This window comes from Periplaneta americana, chromosome 1 (assembly GCF_040183065.1).
Source record: "Periplaneta americana isolate PAMFEO1 chromosome 1, P.americana_PAMFEO1_priV1, whole genome shotgun sequence".
Lineage (NCBI taxonomy): Eukaryota > Metazoa > Arthropoda > Insecta > Blattodea > Blattidae > Periplaneta > Periplaneta americana.
Window position 1 is genome coordinate 6,931,191 of NC_091117.1, and position 14,129 is coordinate 6,945,319.

A 14,129-nucleotide genomic window follows, 5' to 3' on the forward strand; every position below is an offset into this window, starting at 1 on the left:
TTTTACTATTATTATTATTATTATTATTATTATTATTATTATTATTATTATTATTATTATTATCATTATTGTACATGGCATTGTGTGATTTTATCCTCTTTTGGTGATATCTAGTATTAGTTGGCAATACTGAAGAGACGGCCAAATTACTCTTTTTGGAATTACTCTTATGTGACCCTCAGTATACCCTGCTTATCTGGAGGCCGTTCCTCTATACGCTACCTGAGGACGCCCCATGATAGGGACCCACAATTGTTCAAAATATCAGCAAACTAGAAATGGAGTGCATTCAATATTTGAGCCACATTTGCGATGTATTTTTTCCATTTCGGTCATTCTTTTGGTTGTATTCACTAATTTTGAGTAACATTATATTGTTTTTTTTTTTTTATTTTACATGGATTTGTATTTTTCGAGTGGGGTTAAGTACCCTACCAGTTCGGTAGTGGGGTCGCGACTTCATAAAGTTTGGGAACCCCTGCGATAAACTATGAGGTAACCTCGTTGTGTTGACAGTCCCAGGTGGGCAAGGAGCTGGACGACCTGGGATCGAGGACGGTGGACCTGTGCGACGGTAACAGCGCCCCGCGGAATTCGCTGTTCATGGGGGAGCACCTCGCCGTGTCGTGGTCGCCCCCCGACCCCAGACTGGCGCAGAAGATGGTGACCAAGCGCCTCATCATCACAGCTGTCGGTCGATGTACGTATCAGGACTTATTTCGAAACGTATGAATGCCAAGTACACACGGGCTATTCCATATGAAATCGATCAGTAAAAAACCTCGCATTTTTTTAATACTCTAATTTTTTCTCTATTTATACAAGGTGCTGAGGAGAGCGCATTTGCAAAAATATACTATCCAAAGTCAAACGGTTTTCCTATTGTTGAGCGACAAATTTAGCGTATTTTAGAAAAACTAGGCTCTTTCAGCGCTCAGAACTCTGGAACCATTTACTGCAGAACATTGAACGAGAGCTCATTTTGAAGCTGACATTTGGTAGGTTATGTTAAGAAGTAATCCTTATTTTTATTGTATACAGAGAGACAGATAATCTGATTTTACTTACTTTTAGGCTTTTTGCCAATTTGTAAAAATGTAAAAAATATTGAGATAAAGCCTTGCATTATAAAGAGAAATTCGGCATTGTTTGCTTAGTAGTACGGCAATAAGTTTCGAGGGTATTAAATAAATAATTTTCACACGCCTGGACTTGAACGGGGCGCAGTACCGCACGCACTGGCCGAGAGCTGAAGATAAGTGAGCGTTGGGCGCCATTTTACTCCTGTGTTTATGAAAACTTCTGATAAAGCTAGCCCAGCTATGCGCTACTAGACGAAACATCACTGTTTGTCTCCTGGCCTTGCTTGTCTCGGCTAGCTCCCGCCTCACAGTCAGCTGGTTACTTCACGCGCGTACTATTTATTTTCTTCATTTGATATTTTCAATACTTTCTTATCAACGGTGCACCAGTAAAAAATATGTGTTTATTTTTGTACTCTCAATGCGGAATCTAACCATATATTTTAAAAATATTTTTTCGTGGTCAAAGGCGTCTTAATGAAGAAAACTTTAAATTTTTCCATTTCCATAAAAAGTAAGAAAAACTGTATACATGTCAGTATAAACTTTAATTTCTCAGCATCAAAATAAACCATGATTTTGATTATTGGGTGAAAGGGTTTCGGAGCTTCAACAGTTTAAAGTTGCTAATTTTATGAAAATACGATAAATTTAAATATTTTTAATTTAAACACTATGGAGTTCTGATGCCTCAAACTTTGCACAAAGCATTGTATCACAGTTGTCAACGGACAGAAAAATGTTCATAGTATTTAAAAATTGCAAGGTCAATTTTCTCTATATTTCGGTCGATTTGAGATGGAATAGCCCGCATTATTATCAGTACCACCACTGAACTGCATTATTCTGTCCACACTACTTTAGATCTAGAAACGCACTTTCATTTGTTTCGCTTATCTTTTGTTGTTAATAAATTCGTAGTCGTTTTTTCACAGCTCTGCCTGGCCCTTAACTATTTCTTATTTTATTACTATGGCAACAGTGACAACTCGTAATATATTTCTGTAGCCCCGAATGGTTCTTGACACTCAACGGGCCTGTTCAGTATGTCTGCATCAGTGGCACAGTGCAAAATCCCTTATAGGGTTATGTAATACCAATTATAATTATTTTTTGTTTACAGAACTTCCAATCCAGTTCACTGAAATTACATGACATGTACGCAAATGTTGACTATCACAGAAATTAAAAATATTGCCTTAGGAATTACAGAGAATCTTCCCTCAGTTTTATGTCCAAAAAACTTTTAACTCGTGGAGAATCTGTTAGCGACTTTGCACACAGCGATTTTACTTAAAAAGGAGGACAGCGGAGGAATAGAAAAATTATGAAAACGAGGGTAATAAAAGGAGAACGAGGGGAATAACAGGAGAACGATGGGAATAGGAGAGAGAGGGGAATACAAGGAGATCAGGGGAATAAAAGGAGAGAGAGGGGAATAAAAGGAGAACGATGGGAATAGGAGAAGAGGGAGAGAAATACAAGGAGAACGAGGGGATTGAAAAGAAAACGAGGGGAATAGAAGGAAAATGAGGGGAATAGGAGGAGAACGAGAGAAATACAAGAAGAACGAGGGAATAAAAGGAGAGCGAGAGGAAAAGGAGAGCGAGAGGAATAGAAAGAGAACGAGGGGAGTAAAAAATTATGGAAACAAGGGTAATAAAAGGAGAGGGAGGGAAATAAAAGGAAAACAAGTGAAACAGAAGGAAAACGAGGGGAATAGAAGGAAAATGAGGGGAATAGATGGAAAATGAGGGGAATAGGAGGAAAACGAGGGGAATAGATGGAAAATGAGGGGAATAGGAGGAAAACGAGGGGAATAGATGGAAAATGAGGGGAATAGGAGGAAAGCGAGGGGAATAGATGGAAAATGAGGGGACTAGGAGGAAAACGAGGGGAATAGATGGAAAATGAGGGGAATAGGAGGAAAGCGAGGGGAATAGATGGAAAATGAGGGGACTAGGAGGAAAACGAGGGGAATAGATGGAAAATAAGGGGAATAGGAGTAAAACGAGGGTAATAGATGGAAAAGGAGGGGACTAGAAGGAAAACGAGGGGACTAGAAGGAAAACGAGGGGACTAGGAGGAAAACGAGGGGAATAGATGGAAAATAAGGGGAATAGGAGGAAAACGAGGGGAATAGATGGAAAATAAGGGGAATAGGAGGAAAACGAGGGTAATAGATGGAAAAGGAGGGGACTAGGAGGAAAACGAGGGGAATATATGGAAAATGAGGGGAATAGGAGGAAAACGAGGGGAATAGATGGAAAATGAGGGGAATAGGAGGAAAACGAGGGGAATAGATGGAAAATGAGGGGAATAGGAGGAAAACGAGGGTAATAGATGGAAAATAAGGGGAATAGGAGGAAAACGAGGGGAATAGATGGAAAATGAGGGGAATAGGAGGAAAACGAGGGGACTAGGAGGAAAACGAGGGTAATAGATGGAAAATAAGGGGAATAGGAGGAAAACGAGGGGAATAGATGGACGAGGGGACTAGGAGGAAAACAAGGGGAATAGATGGAAAATAAGGGGAATAGGAGGAAAACGAGGGTAATAGATGGAAAAGGAAGGGACTAGGAGGAAAACGAGGGGAATAGATGGAAAATGAGGGGACTAGGAGGAAAACGAGGGGAATAGATGGAAAATGAGGGGAATAGGAGGAAAACGAGGGGAATAGATGGAAAATGAGGGGAATAGGAGGAAAACGAGGGGACTAGGAGGAAAACGAGGGGAATAGATGGAAAATAAGGGGAATAGGAGGAAAATGAGGGGACTAGGAGGAAAACAAGGGGAATAGAAGGAAAATGAGAGGAATAGGAGGAAAATGAGGGGAATAGGAGAAGAACGAGGGCAATAAAAGAAGAGCGAGGGAAATAGAAGGAAAATGAGGGGAATAGGAGGAAAATGAGGGGAATAGGAGAAAAATGAGGAGAATAGGAGGAAAATGAGGGGAATGGGAGACGAACGAGGGAAATACAAGAAGAACGAGGCGAATAAAAGAAGAGCGAGTGAAATAGAAGGAAAATGAGGGGAATATGAGGAAAACGGGAATAGGAGGAAAATGAGAGGAATAGGAGAAGAACGAGTGAAATACAAGAAGAACGAGGGGAATGAAAAAAGAGCGAGAAAAATAGAAGGAAAATGAGGGGAATAGAAAGAAAATGAGGGGAATAGGAGAACGAGGGAAATACAAGAAGAACGAGGGGAATAGAAGGAAAATGAGGGGAATAGGAGGAGAACGAGGGAAATGCAAGAAGAACGAGGGGAATAGAAGGAGAGCGAGGTGAATAGAAGGAGAGAGAGGGGAGTTTCCTTTTTGTCTCTTTTATGTTATTGAATATTCCATAGTTATCCTCCCACAGCTAGTGACGATAAGTAGTTTTACTCGATTCAGACCGTGAGAAGGACTGATGCATGTCTGCAGGGCCCACGGTGTGCAGCGCGGAGCAGCGCACCTTCTGCGTGACGCTGGCGCTGTGCATCCCCACCGAGATGGTGTGCGACGGCTTCCACAACTGCCCGCTGGCGGGCGACGACGAGGACCCCGACAAGTGCGACGCCATGCCGCTCAAGATGGCGCTGTCCTCTGAGGAGGGCCAGCAGGACCCGCGCCGCGTGCTGGGCTTCCTCAGCAAGGCGGTGCTCAACACCTTCGGCAAGGACCGCTCCAAGGACGGCACTACCACGCCCCCGCCCGAGAACAAGAGGCACTCGGGCTTCGAACTCACGAAGGGCATGCTGAGGGACATGTCGGACCTGCTACTCAAGCAGCTGCTGAGCAGGCACAGGAGCGGCAACACCAGCCTGGCTGCGAACTCCAGCACCTCCACCACCACCGCCAGGCCGCCCTGGAAGGACGTGCAGACAGGTCAGTCCTCGAGGGCTGCTCAGAACATCGATGATGATATGATGATCCTGTGGAGTAACGGTCAGCGCGTCTGGCTGCGAAACCAGGAGGCCCGGGTTCGATTCCCGGTCGGGGCAAGTTATCTGGTTGAGGTTTTTTCCGGGGTTTTTCCTCAACCCAATACGAGCAAATGCTGGGTAACTTTCGGTGCTGGACCCCGGACTCATTTCACCGGCATTATCACCTTCATATCATTCAGACGCTAAATAACCTAGATGTTGATACAGCGTCGTAAAATAACCCAATAAAAAAATATGATATTTTGGTGATGGTGCTAATGTTGATGATTTTAATGATGGTGATGAATTTAGTGATTTTGGTGATGATAATTTTAGTGATGAAGGTGATGAGATGGTGATAGAATGATGATACAGCAGGCCTGCACAAGGTTTGCGCTCTCCGAGCCGGCTCACAGCTCATGAGCGGAATGCAGATATTAGCTGCGCTCTGTATAAGGGTGGACTGGAAGAAGGGGTGATCTCGTACAAAATGTACACAAAAGGAAGTACTATTACGAGCGCTTATGAAATGAATTCCCGTTCAGTGTTTGCGAAAGTATCTTGGACTATTATTAATTAATAAAGAAATATTTATTTTACAGAAATAATAGAAATTCTGTAGCTACTTAAATGTACAATATCATTTTGTTATATTTTTATTTATCAGTACATCAAAACGAGGTTTTATGCTGTTGGCAGTTGAAAGGAACAATAGCCTACTGATCGTAATGAAACATCAGTTACAGATGTTCGATGTCTGCCTTTATTAAAGTTGATTACAGAAAACAGTTGCTCACAAATATAAATGTTGAGCCAAACATAGCAATCATTTTCACAGCCAGCCTGTGTAGTCGTGGATATTATTGCTTATGTTTAGTCTTGTAAAACTCAACCAGGCTAGTAGTATTATTCAAACGATCTTTAGCCCTTAGGTCACTTTGAAGATCAATAAGTCCGAGCTGTAAATCGTTAAATGTTAAATGTTATGTTCCGTCTTTTAGATTCCTCCATACTGTACTGTAGCAGTAGGTAAGCAACGTGAAACAGTTACTGAGAATAGGCCTACACACTGCACTCCACTAGATAACTGAGTGGTCGGTTTCCCTCTCCTCTACCTACAGCAAGTCTATGTCATTCTGACGTATCTTCCTCTCCGTTTCGGCGAGCGGTAAACGCCGCTCTCCCGCTCCGAAAGAGCGCGCGCGCTCTTCGAGCGCTGTTTGTGCAGGCCTGTGATACAGTAATGACAAAAGACTTTTGTTTTAAAGAAAACATCCCTCCGCTACATTTCACCACATGATTTCTTCTATATTATTTGCTGATAGTTTGACTTTGTTGATAAAATTGTTAGCTGACAAAGTTAAATATGAACACAATGTTGCAAGAACATGTATTTATGTCTTGAGTTCTTCCATTAAATCATTCTTTAATAACTAAAAAAAAAAAAAAAATGGAAACAAAAATTCTGCGCTATCAGGGACATACTTATCTACACATGCAAGTCATGTCTCCTTGCTATTATACATTAAGGCAACTTAACCATTTCACCTCCTATTACTACATATTCTACTGGATTATGGTGATTTTCTAGTTGTCAGGTTGAAATTTCTTCTGCCAACTTTATTTCGCATTTCGGTATTGACAAAATGTATGAGCATCCTGTGAGCAGGCAGGGTAAGCGGCCATAGGATGCGATCCAGCAGGCAGTGTATACAAACAGCTGACTGACGATTCTGATAATTGCAATATTCTCCATAGTTGGATTCAGACAACTGACTGACGATTATTTGTTACGGTTGGACAAGTTTGTAAAAAAAAGTGATAGAGAATTCATGAAATCCCTATAATTGAGTGAGAAATGTGTACTGTTCGTAATTATTGTTATTATGGGTATGTTTGGGATGTAAGGGTATTTCAGATTTGAAATAGGATTTTGATATTTCATTTCGTTTAAGTCTTCATAATCCCCGCATTTAAATTTAACAAGACGGAGCCTTCTCGTTAACTACTTCATAATCGCTTCCTCATTCCATGCGGCCTATTCTACAGACAACAATGCAATTGATAGTCGAAACGATTCACACATCAATATGACGACAATGAGTTGTTTGAAATTGTAATGAATAATAATATGTCATTACAGAGAATTGGATTCATTTGGAAATTAATACCACAGTTAAGTACTTTAGAATTATTTTATGTTAAATTAACTATTAAACAGAATATTTTAAGGAACAGATGTATTATAGGACCCACCCCGAGTATCCCGTAATATCGATTATATATTGTATATTTTGGATTATTATATCAAGTATGCCATCTTAACAAAACTAAATACATAAAACTATAGATATGTATAATTTAATAAAACCAACAACAATGAAATTAAGCTCGTATTAGTCACCTTTGTTATATAATATATTAAATTTTATTCAAAATAAAATTAAAGAAACAAACCAAAGCTAAACTTTAAACACAATAACATTAAACTTTCAAACAATACAACAATAAAATTAAGTTCATATTAGTAATCTTTATGATATATTATAAAATACTAATTCTACTCCATTTATATGGCATTTTTGGTCCAGGGAAAATACTAGTCTTTCACAAAAACACATTTTTACTAGTATTTTCCCTGGACCAAAGAATTAAAAACAAAATTGGTATAAAATTATCATTTTACCATGGACCTCACTGGAGACGTTCCGTTTCATCTTCTCCGTTATCCGAGTGATTTCACAAAGTGCTACGATACGGCGTTCCTGTATCTATCATTTAATACCTTGTAATTTCCAATAACATCTCCACAGGAGTTCATCTCGTTTACTTTTAAATTTCTTCAGTCTCACCCCAGGATTGCATGTTTCGCAAAACATTTCACTCCTAAGTTAACCACATTGGCATAAAAAACCATAAACATAGCCTACATGTCTTTATTCATGGATAAAGCTACTAAAAAGTTTACAACTTATTTATAATTCCATAATTTCCATTTCGAGGCCTACATTTTAAATCAACAGGGAGAATTTGATCCACTTCTTTTTTATATTTAACTATAGCATTCGAAATTGCCGCCATGATTATGATCAACGCTAGTTCCGTTGACCTTTTTTTGTGGCTTTGCATATTTTTATATTTAGGGTGGGTCCTATAATGCATCTGTTCCTATTTTAATTAGATATTAATGAAAGTGATTTAGGGCTGGTTCACAATAAACCGAGAACGGAAACGACAACGATAACGATAACGGAAATATTGTTGAAATATATGTATTTAAATGTAAGAATTCACAATTAACTATTGTGAATGTTCACATTTAAATACATTTATTTTAACACTAGCCGTACCCGTGCGCTCCGCTGGACCCGTTAGAAATAAATATAAAGTAATTACATAATTAAAATAGGACGTTTGATCCAGGGAACATTCGTGTTTGATAGAAGGATAAATCGTTTAATATGTTACTTAATTTAAATTGCATCCAAATAATTAAAATGCGATCATTTTGGTCCAGAGACACTCATTTGGTGCAATGACAATTCCTTTAACATGTTTCTTAATTTTTGTTACATGCAACCGTAGTTTAATGAAGATTGACATCATTTACATTTAATGTGTATACTTTATTTTACTTGTTATAGGTTTCCATTGAATTATGGAAATAACTTAATTTTAACCCTTGTTTTCTACGTATTCAGTAAATGGCGCTTGGCCCACTATGGTTCTGAACCCTTCAAATAACTTAAATTATATTATATAATTTTACATATTATATTATATTATATTATATTATATTATATTATATTATATTATATTATATTATATCAGAAGTTACTGTAATAACATTATAGCATTATGTCCATCTAGAGAAACTACACTTTACAATGATGAAATAATAATTAATTATACAAATCGGTTAATTTAGCTTCCGATATTACTTCATACAAACACAGAAACATTCTCTGTACGCTATCTTTCATAGCTTTCAATTGTTGCTGTCCAAGGCCCCTTATAAACGAAGTAATTTTTTTTTAATTCATTACACGGCCTTAGATGGCAGTTATTTTAATTTTAAAACCCATTTATCTCGTTAAATATCAGTCCTATCAAAATTTTCAAGGAATAAAACTTATCGGAAATTATTTTTAAAGAAACTGTTGTTATGTAACATTTTACACAAAAATCAATAATAAGCGAGATATTTCGATTTATTTAATTCATGCCCCCTTATAACCCTCCTTTAAAATAAAGTATTTTGAATGCCATATAGCCTAAAATCTAAGTTACAAGGAACTTAATTTATATTCCAATTTTCATGGAAATCCGTTCAGCTATTATCGCGTGAAAAGGTAACAAACATACAGACAGACAGACATACAAACAAAAATTTCAAAAAAGCGACTTTCGGTTTCAGGATGGTTAATTGTATATGTTAGGACCAATTATTTTTGGAAAATCGAAAATTACCAGAAAAATTTCGGCTACAGATTTATTATTAGTATAGATTCCATAATTTCCATTTCGAGGCCTACATTTTAAATCAAGAGGGAGAATTTGATCCACTTCTTTTTTATATTTAACTATAGCATTCGAAATTTCCGATGATTATGATCAAACTAATTTACAACAATATTGATTGGTTGGCAACATAATGAAAACAATATATATCGATCATTTAATTGATCGAGACGCTACTTCCGTTGACCTTTTTTTGTGGCTTTGCATATTCTTATATTTAGGGTGGGTCCTATAATGCATCTGTTCCTATTTTAATTTAGTACATTATGCAACGAGCCTATAATGATAGTAATTAAGAAGCGAGCATGGATGTTTATGAAACGAGCGCAAGCGAGTTTCATAATTTTCATACGAGCGTCTTAATTACCATTATAGGCGAGTTTCATACGACTTTTTATGCTCGACCATATTTATAACTTGAAATTATTCAGATGTATACATTTTATTTGTATCTGACAAGATCGGAAGCGAAAGTATTGATTTTTTCCGAGGAACAATAATGTCATTGACCTTGATGTAATCCCGTTAAACTTGGTATAACCTTGATTATTGAATTCGACATTGAAAAACGAGATGACAAATTGAATTTATTTTAATATTATTTACAATTAACGCTAATTATTATAGTGACAGAACATAACCTTCTGCGACAGTATTGGATTTCCAGCCTCTGTGACTTTTCGCTAATTCTCTTTCGATTGCATATCCGAGAATAATCGATACTTGCGGTTTTATAACGGTACAAAGCTGACTTGTCATTGGCTGAACACCTGTAAGCTGAGTTGTCATTGGCTGAAAACACCTGTACTTTAATGAGTAGGTGTACTTTAATGACATGCATTAGACTGCTACCAGGTGTATAATTACTACATTTCGGCATGGTCGAGCATAAAGATATTAATGAAAGTGATTTAATGTTAATTGAAACTGCATTCTAGTTTTCGGCGTGTATAATTGTTTTCGATTGCGTTTTTAGTTGTACACCGATGGCTGTATTTACTGTTAGTAGTCACTATTGGTATGAGGTCCTTGAGACATGAGTTGTTTTCATTCTTCTGACATGATTGTTCGTCATTATCATCAGATTCTTTAGATTTAACTGCAACCCTGCTCGCAGACTCTTCAGACATGGGCTCCATCCCTGCAGCCCTGGCCCACTACGGTCCCTGGGGCTACCTGATGCTGGGCATGCTGATCTGCGGGGCCGTGCTCATGCTGTGCGGCCTCTGGGAGTGCTGCTGCCGGTCGTCGAAGCACAGAATCCCGGGCGGAGGTCCAGTCAGCACGTCTGCAGCCACCACCGTGTTCATCATCAACAGCGCGGGGGGCATCGGGCCCAGCCACCGACGGAGCAGCGGGCCCCCGTCCGAGGAGCCGCCCCCCACGCCGGGGCCCCCCTCGTACGAGGAGCTGGACCAGCCGCCCCCCTACAGCTCTCTGTTCCCCCTGACCAAGATACGAACCGCGGAGTCCTTGAACGAGGAGGACAGCAGGGTCATCAGCGGAGACCACATCTGAACGCGAGACCTTGGACAGTGCAAAATGGACGCTTTAAGAGTGTGCCGTGTACCGGGTCACATTCCTCCAGGACTACGGTCCCTATGCCATAGACCCGTGTGCCTTTCCATTACCAAAGACGAAATAACGTGCGTCGCTGTATATTTTTACTACGACTGATATTTAACTTTTATATGTGATAATACCCTTAGTGCCTTGTCTCGAACCACAGAGAAATGAGTGAGGAAAATAAAAAGTACAATATATAGCTCAAACTATGAAATATAAATACAGTAACATCGTAATACTTACTCTATACTTCGCACAAAGGAAAAGTGAAACATTTTGAATATTTGAATAGGAAAGGAAAGAAATGAAAAAAGAAGGGAACGACACAAAAAAGAAGAGGAATGGAAATAGGTAAGAAAGAAAAGGGAAAAGAATTAAAAATATGAATAATAAGAGAAACAAAGGACTGACGAGGGAAACAAAGGAGCTAACGAAAGAAACAAAAGAGTGACGAGGGGAACAAAGGAGTGGCGAGGGAAACAAAGGAGTGACGAGGGAAACAAAGAAGTAACGAGAGAAATAAACGAGCTAACGGAAGAAACAAAAGAGTGATGAGGGGAACAAAGGAGTGACGAGGGAAACAAAGGAGTGACGAGGGAAACAAAGGAGTAACGAGAGAAATAAATGAGCTAACGGAAGAAACAAAAGAGTGATGAGGGGAACAAAGGAGTGACGAGGGAAACAAAGGAGTAACGAGAGAAATAAATGAGCTAACGGAAGAAACAAAAGAGTGACGAGGGGAACAAAGAAGTAACGAGAGAAATAAATGAGCTAACGGAAGAAACAAAAGAGTGACGAGGGGAACAAAGAAGTAACGAGAGAAATAAATGAGCTAACGGAAGAAACAAAAGAGTGATGAGGGGAACAAAGGAGTGACGAGGGAAACGAAGGAGTGGCGAGGGAAACAAAGGACTGGCGAAGAAAAGAAAGGAGCTAACGAAAAGAAACAAAAGTGATGAGGGAAACAAAGAAGTAACGGAAGAAATAAAGGAGTGACGAGGGGAACAAAGGAGTGGCGAGGAAAACAAAGGAGCTAACGAGGGAAACAAAGGAGCTAACGAAAAGAAACAAAAGGGATGAGGGAAACAAAGAAGTAACGGAAGAAATAAAGGACCTAACGGAAGAAAGAAAGGAGTGACGAGGGGAACAAAGGAATGGCGAGGAAAACAAAGGAGCTAACGTGGGAAACAAAGGACTGGCGAAGAAAAGAATGAAGCTAACGAAAAGAAACAAAAGTGATGAGGGAAACAAAGAAGTAACGGAAGAAATAAAGAAGCTAACGGAAGAAACAAAAGAGTGACTAGGGGAACAAAATATTGATGAGGGAAGGAAATGGAGTATAGAGAGAATCAAAAGAGTAACTAGGGAGAGACCGGAGAAGCAAGGGGTGAGGGGAAAAACGAGGTAATACAATGAGGGAAGCAATGTAGCATGGAGAGTGAATTGAGGGTATAAGAGAGAGAGAAGCATGGAAATATAGTGAGAGAAATAAGACAATGACGAGAAAAGAATGTGTGGGGATATGGAATGAATGAAAGGAATAAAGAAAGAATGTAGGTGCTAATAAATATTTAGAGTATGAAATGAAGAAACGAATGGATAAAAGATAACTAGGAAAAAAGACAGGAAAGTGTGGAGCAATGAAGAAAGAATAGCAGAAACAAAGAAACATGGCGATTTACATAATTTTTAACAACAGATTGTTAACATAATTCAGTCACATGTGAACTCCAATAATGCTGCAGTGCTTAATATTTTTCCAACGCCAAGTATTTTCAAATTAAGGAAATCTCTCAGAGTAATTTTACAGCAAAATAATAATAATAAACAGGTTGATTCTGATTGTTACCTACTCAGAAGGCAGTAACTGAACTGTAGATGTAAACATTATTAAAACATAACATGTCTACGTCGACTCTCATAACTTGTTCCTTGCCTGTAATTTCAGAAGACAACCGTTTTTATAATAATTATATAGGCCTAGTCGAGACAAAGCCTCGTTTAAAACGTGGTGTGCCGTGAGATACGGATGTGTCAGTTTCCAAGGCAACAGAATGGCCGCCTAAATTTGTGTAAACAAATGAAAGCGATGCCCTCAAGCGTCTTTCTTCATCACATTTGCTCAGAGATCTAAGACGTTTTGTTTGCACGGGAAGTTAATTAATTGAAGATAGTTCTCGCGTGTTGTGAAGACATTGTTTGTGTGCTAGTGACTTTGTTGCATCTGAAGTGTTCATACTCAATCGAAACCGTCTACGATGTAAATTTTTTGTATATAATAAATAATTTAATTTTACAAGCTACCAATGTTATATTCAGTTTCTTCTTCTCAATGTTTTTTCGTAATATAATTGTCATTTATTTTTATTTATTTATTTATTTATTCGTTGTTGCTAACTCTATAGCATCTATTAGATTAGATTAGATTAGATTAGATTAGATTAGATTAGATTAGATTAGATTCAAGAAAAATTCACCGAGAGCCGAACCCGGGAATCGAACCCGGGGCCTCCTGATCTGGAAGCCAGCATGCATTTACTGAGAACATTTATTTTCCTTATCTCAGATTTTTGTCTTTCCATTATTTTTTATTTTATTATTCCATGTTCTTTTTTTTCAATTTTTCTTGTTTTATACTTCATTTTATTTTATTCACATGATTTTAGTCTTCATATTTGCACATCCTGTTTTTTTTTTTTTCGTGGAACGTTTAAACTCGACCTACAAGAAGAGAAAAATTGTAACTTTTCACGTGAATTTTTTTAGGTTTTTTTACGACGCTTTATCAACATCTTAGGTTATTTAGCGTCTGAATGATATGAAGGTGATAATGCCGGTGAAATGAGTCCGGGGTCCAGCACCGAAAGTTACCCAGCATTTGCTCATATTGGGTTGAGGGAAAACCCCGGGAAAAAACCTCAACCAGATAACTTGCCCCGACCGGGAATCGAACCCGGGCCACCTGGTTTCGCGGCCAGACGCTTTTCACGTGAAAAGTTTACTCTGACGTCACTCGTGATACTATGGAAACAAGCGCATCGACCTCGGTAG

General features: G+C 38.7%; 1 protein-coding gene across 4 annotated transcripts in view; it reads left to right on the forward strand.

Annotated features, from left to right (window-relative positions):
* LOC138703049 (uncharacterized) overlaps positions 1–13,381 on the forward strand; it is a 152,867-nt gene extending 139,486 nt beyond the window's left edge. For all 4 annotated transcript variants that reach the window (XM_069830709.1, XM_069830626.1, XM_069830801.1 and 1 more), the window contains exons 4-6: positions 517–700; positions 4,510–4,953; positions 10,630–13,381. In XM_069830709.1, the coding sequence (XP_069686810.1) occupies positions 517–700; positions 4,510–4,953; positions 10,630–11,030 (1,029 nt within the window). In that variant the 3' untranslated portion in view covers positions 11,031–13,381. The remainder of the gene's footprint in view (positions 1–516; positions 701–4,509; positions 4,954–10,629) is intronic.
* The last annotated feature ends 748 nt before the right edge of the window (positions 13,382–14,129 follow it).